The sequence below is a fragment of the Cyprinodon variegatus genome, unplaced genomic scaffold (genome assembly GCF_000732505.1).
Source record: "Cyprinodon variegatus isolate N-32 unplaced genomic scaffold, C_variegatus-1.0 Scaffold364, whole genome shotgun sequence".
Taxonomy (NCBI): Eukaryota; Metazoa; Chordata; class Actinopteri; order Cyprinodontiformes; family Cyprinodontidae; genus Cyprinodon; species Cyprinodon variegatus.
The window spans coordinates 639,523-654,915 of NW_015150817.1; the positions used below are offsets into that span (position 1 = coordinate 639,523).

At 37.6% G+C, this 15,393-nt stretch overlaps 1 protein-coding gene across 2 annotated transcripts in view; it reads left to right on the top strand.

Annotated features, from left to right (window-relative positions):
* LOC107092063 (poliovirus receptor-like) overlaps positions 1-15,393 on the top strand; it is a 47,110-nt gene that overhangs the window by 7,964 nt on the left and 23,753 nt on the right. For both annotated transcript variants that reach the window (XM_015386344.1, XM_015386343.1), the window contains exon 4: positions 6,794-6,893. In XM_015386344.1, coding sequence (XP_015241830.1) covers positions 6,794-6,893 — 100 coding nt within the window. The remainder of the gene's footprint in view (positions 1-6,793; positions 6,894-15,393) is intronic.

A 15,393-nucleotide genomic window follows, 5' to 3' on the forward strand; every position in this document is an offset into this window, starting at 1 on the left:
GGAGGAGGAGGAGGAGGAGGAGGAGGAGACTTTGAGCATGGTCATAAAGTTATGTTAATCTCTTGCCATTTTAGCATTGGAGACTAACATTACTTTTAGAAATCTGAAAACGGGTTGAAAAGTGAATAGTTTCTGGGCTGACTTTTATTTCAAGATTTACTTTGTTGTTCCTTATTAATTTGCTTGTGTTTTTTTATGATACTGCAAGCTGATTGATACATTTGAATAAACTGAGAATATTTATTTCTATCTTTAAATACATAAACACCCATTCAGTGCTAATTGTGAAAAAAAAAAGATTTATACTCCAAGTAAAGTGGTTCATCTTGGTTCAACTCATGCGATCGTACTGAACGTATTTTCAAACCAATCTACAGGACAGAAATTCCGAAAGGAGCAATTGTAGACGGATGGGAATGCTTTGGGTAGCTTCTCTTTTGTCCTCCCAGGAAACATTATCCCCTTGAGAGAGAACTTTACCGGAGAAATTTGAGACAAAGCCTTTTACTTGAGCCATTATCTGTACATCTAAAGGTGAGTCATTTTTCTTTATTCTGAAAAGCCTGAAGAACTAATTTTTTATGAAATGCATCACAACATGAAACTCCAAACATTACATTAGCTTTAAATAGACACAAATAATCAGATTAAAGGCCTGTTAATACCAAAATGTTTCATTTAAAATGTCAGGCTGAAGATTCTATTTCAATTCAGTCCAGCTGGAAATAAATTAAATTTCGTATGCGAGACGAGCTTTTATCCGATCACCATTCTGATTGGAATCCATGTACACATCCATTCAGATGTTTGGGGTAAGAAGATCTCCTCAGCACATGTTTGCAACTTTATCATGACTTGTTTTTCTGTACTAACCTTCCTCCACTGCTTCTGGTCCTGCTTGGTGGAGGAGGCGGTAATGAATGCAACGTGTGGAAGGAAGGAGCACTAAATTAACATACTGCTGAGCCCAAAACTTAATTAATGACCACCAAAAACACAAATATGAAGCGAAGAAGGGCCATAAGACACAACTGGAGAAAAAGAAATGTGAGGGACATGAACAAAGACTAGCTAAAGTTTAGAATGAGTGGACAAGTACGCGTTTATTTACAAAACATGCCGTTTCTATTTCTGCTATTGAACCGGAAGATTAGACGGTTCAGCGCCTGCTCAAATAATTTACTCTGATTGAATGCTGCGTACATGTACTGTATACACACATCACTATCTGATAGGTTATTTAGTCTCCATGAAAACAGAGATTGGGAATTTCCGATAAACTAAGTTTAAGATCGGATTGGTGAAACTTTGTGCATGTAAACGTAGCTATTGATAAAGTGACCTTGATCAGTTACATTGATTAATATATCTTCAGTGCAATGCATATTACTAGCAAATAAAATGCTAGTAATATGTATTGCACTGAAGAACTGATTGCATAAAAAATGTGTTATACATTGTTAAGAAAGTATTTATCTTGTGTGTATGTGTGTGTGTATGCACTTATATAGAAAGCAGAGTGAGGACCATTTGTACAGTTTCATCATCAGAATGAGTGTGATACAGGTGTCAATTGGGTTAGAGTTTGGTAAGGTATGCATTGGTATTGGTTAGGATGGCCACAGTTGATGGGAAAACATTTTTTTCCTGTGACCCTGTCATTCAATACGCTTCATACTTGAAGGTTGTGAGAAGGAGGACTCCAACCTTCTCTTCACAGAATGCAGAACAACAATAGTGTCTTTTGTGAATTACTTCTACAAACCCTTGCATACTTTTGTCCCTTATTGCACCATAAGAGCAGCTGAAGCTTCTCACTTAAAATGTCACTAGTTGGAGATACATTTTGATGCTATAAAGAAACTATGATTACAGTTCTGCAGTTTGGGAGCCATTCTTTTTTGATCCTCCCCTGGCAGTGGGGATTTCTTGATCATAAATGGGCTTCAAAGAAAGTATCTTGATACCCATGTCATGTCCTGACAACTACTGCAAGATTTAACAGTTCCAGGGGGAATGCTGTGGTGTTAGAACTGTAGAGTGACTTGGAGATGGAACGCCTACAGCTAGGCAGAACTAAAAGGAAGCTTAGCTTTTAACCTGAGCAGATCAAACTTACTTTGAGATGAAATGTAAGTTGCCTTTGTCAACACAATAGAGGCATTATTGTATCATAGCAGCCCTTCCCCGTCAAATGCCAGCCAAATGGCAGCCTACTCCCCTGCAACTCCCAGCAAAAAAAAAAAAAAAAAGGAATTGTAAGGGTCCACCGAAGTGCCCATCAAGGAAAGTGGGGAAATTTTAAATGGCTACTATTGTGTATGCAATTACCTGAAAACATCAGTTTTGCCTTCAGCAGTCATGGAAGTTCCAACACATTACTGTACTTTTTATTTAGGAAAATGAACTTGAATCTGGAATTTGCCTGGAACTTGTGCTTGAGAAGACTTTGGGCTTGGAATTTTAATATATATTCATTTTCTATGAACATCCTTAAAGCAGTTTTAGTGTCGCACAAAGCACAGGTTGATTTTGGATTTGTCACAAGACTTTAATTGTACAGTTTGGCATCCTTCATCTAGTATCTGCTTTCTTTTCATCATATTTTGGCATTTGGTCAGTTATGTTATACTGCACTTCAGATGCCGGCCTTGCATCCTGAACTGGTCTAAGAACTGGACTGCAGGGTACTTTGTATTGTTCTATAGACATACTGGGTCTTCCGCAATTTGCTTCCACCATTTTATGAACTCTCAGCAGACAATCTTTGGACTACCTGGTGTCCAGCATTTACTTTAACCAACTCTTGGCCACAACCATATCATAAGCATGTGAGAGTCAATTTAATTTCTATTCAGTTTATTTCTATAGTGCAAATTCTTGACACGTCATCTCAAGGCACTTTACATAGACAATTCAACCAGATCATATGGTAAAATTAGTTCAAAGTTTTATATCTAAGGAAAACCAGATAATTCCATTGACTCATTGACATGACAGCAATCCCTCACACCATAGATGATTGTGTGATCATTCCCAGGGTAAATTATTTCGATCAAATTTTTGTACGGTACAGATTTAGTTAATAAAGTTCAACAATGCCCATTACTACATCAAATAACTGAAAGAAAAAATGGGGTGTACTCAAGGAACAATGTATGACAGCTTGAAAGTTATTTGAATAAATTATACAGTATATTTTCCGCTCCCAATATAGTGAGCATTGAAAACAGTTATTGTATAACATAATGTAGCGTTTCTGTATGGGTATTAAATATTAAGTCATTGGATATAACACTGCATTGGGGAAATGTTCTATAAATGTGTAGAACATTGTGCTTGCTTTACCAAGTTTGTTATATTTATGAAAAAAGAGATGTGTAGGGTGTGGCAAACAGAGAACCCATTTTATACAAAGTGATCTGAACTTGTAAGATCAGGGTTCACAGTGCATTTACTCTCATTTAGTGTACAATATAAATACTCTTAGCCCACTGCTGATACCAGGGTTGGTGGCTATGGGGGAAGTGCAAACTCACTCCAATAATCCTCCTCAAGGGCACAACTATGTACTCCCTAAGGGGTCTTTGCAAAACACAATACAATGACACACTTGCATTTCACTGTGTTACACAGATTATGGTTAAGATGGTCAGACAAACAAACTTTTTACTGTGAACTAACATTTGTTTGTCAGTAGTCAAAACCATTTAGAGTTGGAAGATGGTCAAATTTGCATATTTTTTTTTATTAGAGCCAGATGTTGAAACTTATTCTGAACCCAGCATCTGCTGCTTTTTCTTTGGAAATGAGGACCCCAGTCTGCCCAGTTGGAAGACAACAGTAGCCTATCATCTTTATGGGGAGTGGCGGCCTAGTGGTTAGGGCATAGGGCTTTGAATCCTGAGGTTGCGAGTTTGATCCCCCACTGCCACTCTGGGTCCCGGAGCAAGACCCTTAACCCCACACTGCTCCCCGGGTGCTGCACAATGGCAGCCCACTGCTCCCCAAGGAGATGGGTTTAATGCAGAGAATTTATTTCGTTCTTCTGTACCTATGACAGTGGAATGACAACAAAGTTGAATTCTATTCTATTATCACCAGGAGCTAGTAATCATTTTGAAGGCCAACATTTCCGTGTGTCTTTACAACCCAATTTTGATAGACTGCTCTAAATTACTTACTGCCTTTTACATTTTTTCTTCATTGCTCACTTGTCTGCCTTCTCCCTATTCAAGTTTTTCTGTTTTTTTAATGCTTCTGAGAGCTGTTTTCTCATTCCTCTCCTTCTTTGTCTAGCTGCCATGATATGACATTAGGTTTTTAATGAATACTAAATGTAATGTAACGCTCTTTAGATTACTATGACATAAAATGGTTACAAAGTACATTTGCCATCACTGCACAATATGCATGTCCTGGTGCACAGTAGATATACGCTTTATCTCTATTCGTTGCCAGTTCTGCTATAATAGTGACAGTATTTCACCATTAAAGCATTTCCCTAATCCATCCCTATTTCCACGTTCAAGCATTTCCCATAAAAATAAAAAATAAAAATCAGTAATCCTTACATCATCAGGTTTTTCTTAGTAAACTGTTTGGACTTATTCAGACATCCTTTCATGATTTCTATAGTGGACATGAAGCGACTTCGACTCCAATTGGGTAGAGACCTGCTATTACAAAAAAATGAAAGCCAAGGAAATACCTCAACTTAGCAAATGTAAAACCTAACAACTGCTTCATCTGTTTTTGTTGGAAACGTGAACTCACCCAAAATATTTCCATAGGTGTTTTCCCACATTCGTCTCAGCAGTGTTTTTCTGTTGCTTTATTCACTTTATTCACCTGGACTGCAACAGACTTGGACTGTATTTCATGTCTGAAAGAATAAATATTTATTGGGTGTTTTTTGAAAAGGTTTTTTTTCTCTGTTAAAGGAGAAGTTCGGTTTTTTACACTTTTAGCCCATTTTCTGTAGTGTCCAGGATGAAATCGAATGATCGACACCAAAAGTTTGACAATTGCTCCTGTCTCTGCTTTTTGGCTCATGCAGAATCACCCCCTGGCTGCTTTAGAATGGCTAGCATAGAGCATGTCCGATAATGTCCTTAAAACAACCTTAAACGTTCTTTTTTTTTTAAATATGCTACTCACCGTGTCGTCAGCGCTGTTCAATGACGTTCCAAAAAAAGTTTCGTAAAGAAAAAACGTTCCTGTAGTGTTTTATTTAGCATTTTGTAAATCCCATTGAGTTCTGTAGGAATAGTCAATATTCCGCTGCCACCGGAAACGGAAATGGGGCCTGTTTACACAGTTGTAGTCTTTTCGCTTCACTCTGTGTACTCCGCCGTCGAGGTGCTAACGTCTCTGTTAAACACTTTAAAAAACTCTGAAAATGGAATACGAAAGGTGGATTCTTGATTCTCGACGTCGGAGTACACAGAGTGAAGCGAAAAGACTACAACTGTGTAAACAGGCCCCATTTCCGTTTCCGGTGGCAGCGGAATATTGACTATTCCTACAGAACTCAATGGGATTTACAAAATGCTAAATAAAACACTACAGGAACGTTTTTTCTTCACGAAACTTTTTTTGGAACGTCATTGAACAGCGCTGACGACACGGTGAGTAGCATATTTAAAAAAAAGAACGTTTAAGGTTGTTTTAAGGACATTATCGGACATGCTCTATGCTAGCCATTCTAAAGCAGCCAGGGGGTGATTCTAAATGAGCCAAAAAGCAGAGACAGGACCAATCGTCAAACTTTTGGTGTCGATCATTCGATTTCATCCTGGACACTACAGAAAATGGGCTTAAAGTGTAAAAAACCGAACTTCTCCTTTAATAGACTTGGCAATAAATCTCACAGTTTGTCTTCTGTTAGAGCATTTTTATAGGCTTACATAATACTAGATTTATCTGCTTGAACTATGAGCACACAGTTCCAACTACAAGCAAAATTTTTAATATTCACACTTTCATACCTCAGACAGCTATGCTATTGAAATGGTACCTTACCTTTTTTATTATTCTGAAAGAGAAGGAGACTCAGCATCTGGCTTGAGAATGTGCTCCAAGTAAACCCTGAGGTCTGAATATTACATTACATTGCGGATTATTTTCAATTATACTACTCTATTTAAAGGCTTCATTTGAAGCTTGAGTTTGCCAGTTCATCAATAGTAGGACTATTATATGAAAATAGGCTTTGATACAGGAATTATTTATATATAAAAGACATATGTTTTTTGATTGGGGGAGATATGTTTGACTGCCTTGTCAAACTAATAACAGTCTTAACGGCGAATGATTTTCACAGAACTTTCCTCATTTGTATGTGCATTTAAGGAGGTAAATATGTTTAAAGACACTGTTTCCATTGCCGTTACGCTCATTGAACATCAGGGTGTTGACATAATTCGATTGTACTTCTTACAGTTTCAGCCTAACCAGCATCTGTGCTGAAATGTCCTGACAAGGAAGCCCAAATGTCAATCTTAGGGCCCTTGTGCTCACAAAAAATTTAGCTCATTAGCCTGATTTTCAGTGTTATGGTGAGTTTGTGGAGCGTAACAACCTGCTACACTGAACTATGCTTGCAAGAACGCTGTGCTAAACTGAGATCAGCCACTGTGTGCCAGTGTTTAAAATAAAATTTTTAATTTTGATCAACAGCTGATTTTTCTGATGCACTTTTTCTCCAAGCTTAGAACTATTTTACTTACATTAGTAACAGAATTTCCTTTCCTTTGATCACAGCAATAAAATTGTTCTTCTGGGCTTACAGATCCACCTTTGGAGGTGAAAATTTTTGAAGGACCAATGAAAGATAAGAGCTTTACCTGTGAGGCTGATGCCAGTCCAAATGCAACAATTACCTGGAGCAGGTACGGTAGATTTTAATACTAGCTCATTTTTTTATCACTAGCACATTTGCCATCTCTGAGATAGTTTACTTTTTGTCGTGCTTTTTGGACCTCTTCCATCTTTCTGCTCTTTTGGCGTTAAGCTTAAGCATTTCTGTAAAAGAAAGGTGTTTTTCTCCCTTACACTAGCTAGCGGATGCTATACTTATATATAAAGGCATTGCTTCTTACCTGGCCCTGAATGGGCATCATTCTTTAATTCCGTTCCAGATTCATCATTAGTTTATTTTTAATATTTATTCATAACATCCCTCATGCTTTTGTTGTCATCTTCCCTCTTTCTCTTCTCTTTTGTTTTCTGTGCGCCGGACTTCTGAAAATCTGACATTGTTAGTTTGCAATGAAACAAGCTTTAAAAGTTGCAGCCCGCTGTTGTCCTGGTCAAAGCATTTCATGTGGGGGGAAAAGGAAACATATTACATACACCTAATGTGTGTGTGTGTATATATATTTATTTACAAATATCTTCAGAGAAACTGCTTTTACTGCCTGTATTTTTAATGTTCAGACAATCAATTTAGGGCCCCTTTCTGACTTTTGCCTGGGACAACTGACCCGTTTGTCCAAACAAAAAAAAAATATTTATGATGAACAAGGTTTGCAAAATGAGTGTTTAAAGGGCAGACCTTGGTAGGTCTGTGGCTAACTGTGCTCAATATCAAATAGGTTAGCCTGTATTAGCTCGGCCAGTTACCCTCATAAGGTACACTTTTTTTTTTTCTACAAGTAGAATAACTTTTTTTTCCTGTCTTTTTTGTGTTTTTGTTTTTTTTACTGAAATCCCCACGTCATTTTAAGACGTTCCAGTTGTCCTCCCCTGTCCTCAGATCTTAACAAAAGTAGCAAATAAATACAAAACTACTGAATTTGTCAAGAACATTTTTGTTTTAACTATTTGATTTGTTTCCAGAACAGCTGATTGGCTCCTGGGTGGAGCTTTTTTTTAGGATTCAGATCAATCCTGAACGCTAGCCTGCCCTGGAGTAGGTATACTGTTCAGAGTACGTTACCATGGTTACTAGCATCGCTAAGAATTAATCCAACTTTGGTACCAGAAAGTCAAGGTTGAAGTTTAAGTTGTCTCGCTAGTTGTGAATTTCAGCAGCTCCCATTAGAGTGAGCTATATCGTTACTACCACTGTTTTTAAGCACATTAGGCCAATCTCCTTAGGCTTATTCTAAGTCAGCAGCAGTTGAATGTTTGTCCAAATGTCTGCACTTTTCCAGCCACCATTTTGCCAGCAGAGAAGGGTAGATGCAAAGTGGTACTCATCACCGCATATTACCATGAAAAAAATAATGCATTGTTACACATATGAGAGCCTCAAAAGGCAAAGCAATTTTTATACAGCACAGCTCAGAAGCAAGACAAAGTACTGTACATGAAAAAAAAAAAAAACCCCACAAAGGATTATGTACGAGGTAAGAAAAAAAAATATACGAGGTAAGAAAAAAAAATGTACTGTAAAGGAACCCAACAAATAGTTATACAAGGAAAAGGACTATCAAAAACTTCAAAGAACCAACCTCTTATCCTCTCTTCTATAAAATATATTCAGAAAAAGGCTTTACCATAAAAAAACAAAGGATGGATACCACAGAGGCCCATTGTCAGCAGCATTTACTCTGTCACAACATTGTAAAACATCTCCTCAACACAAACAAAATTCCACAGGCTTTGTTTTTCAAGTGTGACTCTTGAGACTGGTAAGCAGTGAAACCATTTGTCAACAATGGGAGGTCCCGGGTCCGACTTTTGAAGCCAGCTTTTTTTTGGTCATGGAGGTGACAAGTGAAACCACAGGGAAAAGTTACCTAGTTGGGAAGTGAACTGAATAAGCTGTTGTAATAGGTTGATATGTGGAGGAGTCTTATTAAAAAAGCTGAGCAGCAACAGCCTTTTGGTTCCACTTCACTTTCTCAAAAATGTCCAGTAACCCTAGACCTGACAGGAGAGTAGTTTGGGGAGTTAACTTTTTTTTTTTTTTTTTTTTTAAGTTGTGTAGTCACGCTTACCCGTCTCCAAGGTGGGCTGAGAGTGGCGATGTTGACCCAGAGATTTTTTTTAAAGTCCTCCAGGCTTCCTTCAATGTTCAACTCTGCTGGGTCCATACTTTTTGCTGGTTCCTTCTGTCAACAATGGGGGTGAGGTTGCTTGAGGATCCAAAATGCAGCAATGTGTGAAGCAGAGATGAGTTCTGGTTTACTTAATAAAAAAACTGAGGCATACATCCACAAATGCAAAGAACCAAAAAAAAATAAAAAATTAGGGAAAACTCAAGTGGGGAGACGAGAAAGCAACTAAAAACAACAAGGAAACAGTACTGAGTGATTGCAGAGGTGGTGTATATAAGGGGAACAGAACAACGGATGGGCTAATGAGCTGAATGTGGAGCGGGTGTGAGTGGAACTAACTAGAAGGAAGCCAAGGGGAAAGGAAACAAGCACAAGGGGGTAACACAGAGTAACTAAAGCCTGCTTGAATATAATGGAAAATAAACCTAAGATCAACAAAACAGAATAACTCAAAACTAAAAACTCAGAGTTCCAAAAGGGGAGATTCATCACACCACTTTTTCTTTTTAAGTCAACCATTCTTTAACCTGCATTTCTACATCCAAGGCAGTAAACTCTGTCAGGACTCAACTGGAACATGATGAATCCCTGAAAGACACACCCATTTAACCTTTTATATATATTTTAAACATTGTATATTGCAAAACATGAGTATGCCATGGAGTACTGGTGTTTAACTACACACACTGATCAATGTATGCACTTTAATTAACATTACCAAATGCATCACAAACTCTGTTATTAGAACCATGAGTTACAAGGCAGACAATATTTCCTCTGTTAAAAAGCAGAAGGGTGAACAAAGGTTGAAGGAAGGCGTAGTTGTTAAAAGATGAAGGCCACCATTTAACATTTTCAACTCTCATGCAGGTTTCACCCTATCCTGAGACTCTTTCTGAGGAAATTGTGTAATAGCAGTGTCATTGTGATCCATGTGGCCAAGTAAATCACTCACACCAAAGCACATGATTAACGAGTTAAGTGTGACTCTGGAAGGGCCTAGAACAATGTGCCTCCACATGCTTAAAAACATTAGCAATCCTACTTCAGTTTGGTCTGGTGAGAGCTGTCAAATTTGATATACAGACCCCTGTAATATATCTTGAAACATTTTCAGAAAAACTTAGATGATGTCCTGTAAGCCTGTATTTTGGTAAGGAAAATGTTCCTTCTCACACATTTTGTCCTTTGCCATTTATCAATTGTAATTTCAAAAAAACAGATCAGCAACTGTTTGTTTTGATAATTTTACTGATATTTTAGGCACTTTTTAGTACTAGCAGGTGAAATCCCACAATGACAGATCAGTATATATTAAAAAATTCTCTCCAGTAAACCTTATCTCTTGTGACTTGGGCCTGTTGGAAATAATCCTATTTTTTGTTCAGACGTCTAACATATTTCCGTAAGACGATGATGAGACTAGAATTCTCCTGCAAGCTATAGAAGTTGGAAATCTGTTTTTGGTGTGAATAATAGTCTTCATGCCTAGACCTGTATAGTAATGATTCTCTTCATGTCAGCTCTTAAATATTTCCTACCTGAGAAGACTGTACCTGATGAATCACCGTCCATGTTTAACAAAATAAGTTTTCGAACCTTACAAGACAACGTTATAAAAACATGTCTTTTACAAAAGTCGTTTTAACTTTTTTACCTTTTTTCATTTAAAATTAGAAGAATGACAAGCAATAATAATCATAAAAGTTAATGTTTTAATTTAAATCAACAGAGGTACAAAATAATCCTTAAAAATATCAATTAAAGTCAAAATAATAATCAAAACATGTTAGATTGTGTTTGCATTATTTTAGAAGGTTTAAAAGTATACATTTTATTCCCCAACCCTGATCAATAAGCCAACCTTATCCTGCATAATTCCTGTTTTCATAAAGCAGTCTCATCAGAAATCCCCCATCTGTTAATACATAAAACAGTCATAAATCCCCCTTTTCATGCGGATTTATTGTCCCATAACACTGTTATTGTGACCCTAGACAAAGACATAAAAGCAGAATGGAAAACATTTGTCTGGGCTCCTTTCTTTTTTTTATTACTTGTCAAACGCCTCAAGGCCAGAGGCGTTAACAGACATTTTGGGGGGCAGGTGCTCAGGGGGGGGGGCACTTTTGAGCGCACCTGGAACACTTAATTTAAAAAAAAAATACACACGCATGTTGAATGAAATTTGACTTTTATTTGTAACATTCTCTAAACGTGAGTTTTCAATGGAAAAAAGTCACACCACCAACAGAACAGACTAAAGCGTACTACTTTCATCTTTCTTCTTCTTTCATCTGGCTCATCTCCCTGTTTTCCCTCACCCATCTGTTCTCCCTCATCCTGGTGGTCTCCCTCATCCTGGTCTTTTTCTGTCTCTGTGTCTTCCCTGAACTCTTCCTCATCTCCTGTCCTGGTAGATGTTGATGGTATAGAGCTTCCCTGGTGTGACTGGCTACAATACAATAATAATAATAACCATCATGACAATGACAATAATAATGATGATGATGATGTTGATAATAATAATAATAATAGCTTTAACAAATATGCCACATTAGTTGAAATAATGGGCTATTAGGGCAACATGACTGGAAGTCTTGTCACGTGGATATGACTTAGGGTAGCCTACAAAATAATAGCTATTTTAATACCTGCTGATTTTGTACAAACCACTTAAAAATAAAATGTGAACAGCTTTTAAGATTTTTCAATACGATTAACCCTCCTTTCTTGGCATTGTGCTGCAATTACTAAATCAATATACAATTAAGACAATAAAGAGACCAAAATGTGTTAATTTATGTTGCCTAACAAAACCTATACAACAGAAAACGTTTGTCTTAACACATAGATTTGCAATTGCAAACTCTACCGAAATTATTTGTAGCCTATGTGGCCGTCCTCACGTTATCTGTCATTGACTTGGGCTACAGTGTAAAACTTTATCTAGCCTAACTAGTTTATCAGGTGACCAGTCGGCAAAAATGCTTGTTTGCTGCTGCTGAATGAGACATTTTAATGCACAACAAAATGATTTTGCTTGATCTGTATATTAACTGGCTAATGGGGCACGGGAGAAGCAGCCTGTCAGCGACCGTTCCTGCTATCTGAAGACGCCTACTGAACTGCTATGATGCTGTGCATCTGGCATGCCTTGCGGGCGACCGCGCAAGTTCACGTGACAAAGGAAGAGAGAGAGGCTGGTCGGGTGTGCGCAAGGAGGTGGCTCATTTCGGGGCATTGGTTCAGTCGTTTTTAATGGCTCAGGTTTTCAAAAGATCATTTCAAAACCGCCCCTCAATAAAATCTTAATAATATTAATAACAATAAAATAAAAAATAAAAACGAGTTTCAAAAGGGCATTTTTGTTGATAAAGGGCAAACTTCCTAGTGCTTAAGCACCACCTAGTGTCTATGTATGCACGCCCCAGCTCAAGGCCCAAAACAAAGGGTCAAAGTAATTAGAGGGTTTAAATGCTGTGTGTTTAAGAGAGATGAAAGTGTCCAATTTGAGCTTTATTTTATTTGTTTTAGCCCCGTTGTCTCTTAAACTTATCCGAAAATGGGAAGTCTCATAAAGCTGTAATATATCAGGCATTTACTGTGTGGCAGACTTAGCCTTTCACAGCAAAAAGTCAGTTAACTTGTCCTTCAAGTCTCTTCTCTATACTAAGAACCAGTGAAGCGTAGTGCTGGTGCAGCTGTTTAGAATTTCATCAAATATTGGTTTCATCATTGTTTAATATAATTGCGTCTTAAGATCCTCTTGTGAAAATATATATAAAGCCAAAATGAAAATGGTTAAGCAAAAAGAAGTAAAAAAAAAAACAAAAACACAATACTTGCAAATGGACACATTAGTTGTCGATGCTGGTTTTTTGCTTTTTTTAGTGGACCGGTAAGTATATTCAACCAATAGCTAAAGTGAGACACATTTTCCCACTGCTGTTAGGCAGACACTGACTTTTGACACATTTTTATTGTGTGTCACAAACGACAAAAGTATGTTGCTTAATTTAACTATAATTAGAAATTTAAGCGGAATAGCAAACAATGCACAGAGGGATAAATATGTTCATATCCAGCAGCTTTTAGATGTTCAGGTACTGGAATTAAGATCTTAAAAACAATATAATTAATGATATGCTGGGTTCTTGTTCTTGCACAATATAGATTAACTTATTTTTTATTAGTCATCATGACAAGTCATGCATGTGTGTGACTGTGCATTACTGGTTTCTTATCAGAGTCAGGACATTCTGCTGCTCCTCCCTTTGTTTTGTTTTTTGTAACCGTTGCTTTAAGGGTTAATGTTAGAAGTGAGTTGAGGTTAAGGTTAAATGTGCACCAATAATGGTTAGGTTTAGAGTTGGAGTTGAAGCATGTGACGAGTTGAAAATCAATGGAAGTTAATTGTAGTCAACAAAGTCCTCACTATATATAGCAAGATGAAGCAAGAATGGTTATGTTTGTGTTTTTAAATCCTGGTTTTAGACACAGAAGTAATTTCTTAAATCAAATAAGATTAAGCTTTCATGTACATTTGTACATTCTGAGATGACAGGAAATTTGAGTTAATCTTTATCCATTATAAATTTGCAGAAAAAAACATTTTCATGCATCCTATCCAGATTTGGTCCATAGTGGAACACAGTGTATATGAGAGGAATTACTGAAAAAGGTCAAACACTCACATGATTTTCAGGCTTCTTTGCTTATGTAATAAGCAGAAAATTGTGAAATGGAGCACAAGTTCGTTTTACTGAAATGACAGTTTGTGAATCTAGTGTAGATGAGGATATAAAAAAAGCATAACAAAACTAAATATATCCACTGAGGGATTAAAGGCTATGAACTCTCACTGTATATGACGTCACAGACAGCAGAAAGCAGTTTTCTCCCCCCACGTACTCTTTATAAATGTGATTAACGTAATAAATATTGATATATATATGGCTCTAAAAACTAGAAAATGCAGTTGAGCATTGTTTCACTAAGCTATGTATGTTGTTACATTTTAATCTCTTTATGCTCTGTATGAGAAAACGCCTTCCCTTACTGTCAGAAAGATAAGGCAACACCAGATATCTAAGCTACACCAAAGTAAACGGAAAAGGGATGACGCCTGTTTTTAATCTTATGTCAACACAAAGCAAGGCTAATAACAGCCTACATTGTCTGCAGACTTTTGTAATAGTGATATACCTCCACCTACTCATTGAGTGTCCTCTTTGAACTCCAAACCTGCAGGGTCTTGTTTGGACCATCACAAGTGAACAGCATCGAGTGAGCTGCACTTCATTGAAGAGTACTGAAGAAAGAGGGCACAGGTGGAGGAGCAGAGTTTATCGAGTTAGAAAACTTACATAAACACTAAAACACCGGAGGATCAGAGATCCTACCACCACAGCAGAAGCGGATTTAGGAAATGTGGGGCCCTAGGCAAAGACAGGCAGGGGGCCCTTTGAAATGAGAAGACAGCACATAAAACAGACCCATTATACAGATACAGACATTTTAATAGAGTAGACATACATAATTTTTTCTACATTTTGTCCCTCTCTTGTTGGTTTCCTCTCTATGTTTTGTAGGGCTGCAACGATTAGTCGACGTTGTCGACAAAAGTCGATGATAGAAATTGTCAACAATGAATACCATTGTCGACTATTGTCGCCAGACGCGTTTTTCCAACAGAGTGAGGCATCTCACTTGATTATGATCTCTGCTGAGAGTCGCTCATGCGCAGTAGTGTCTCTGTCTCTGAGCGGTAACATACAAATATGGTGGCGTCAATATCAGGTACACGTACCAACACTTCTAAAGTTTGGGAGCATTTTAGCCTGGATATGGCGAATAAAAAGATTACTTGCAAGGTTTGCAAAGCAGACCTTGCGTATCATGGCAGTACCTCTGTGATGCACGAACATTTAAAGAGAAAGCACGTCGGGGAGTTGAACGAAACGGAGTCTGACTCGCCTCGGTAAGATGCAAGTAACATTCAAGCCAATGCAGTTTTAATGACATACATTGTGCATTTTATAAGCACATTTTTGCTATTAAAAAGAGCTTGAGCGTTATGCCAGACTGCCTGACAAACATATTTTAAATTAAATGCACGCAGTCCGAAGAAGAGAAGCACCATGGACCCCTTCCTGCAAAGGAGGCAGACTGAGTCAGTACTGCAGATGCTCATCTATGATATGAGGCCACTCTCCATGGTTGACGGTGCTGGGTTTCAACAGATGATAGCCCAGTTCAACCCTGACTATATCCTGCCATCCAGGACCCATTTCACCCACTTGATGGAGCAGAAATACAGTACAATGTTTCTGAAGGTAATTGTTTAAAATACACACACACAGAGTTCATATAAGCAATCACA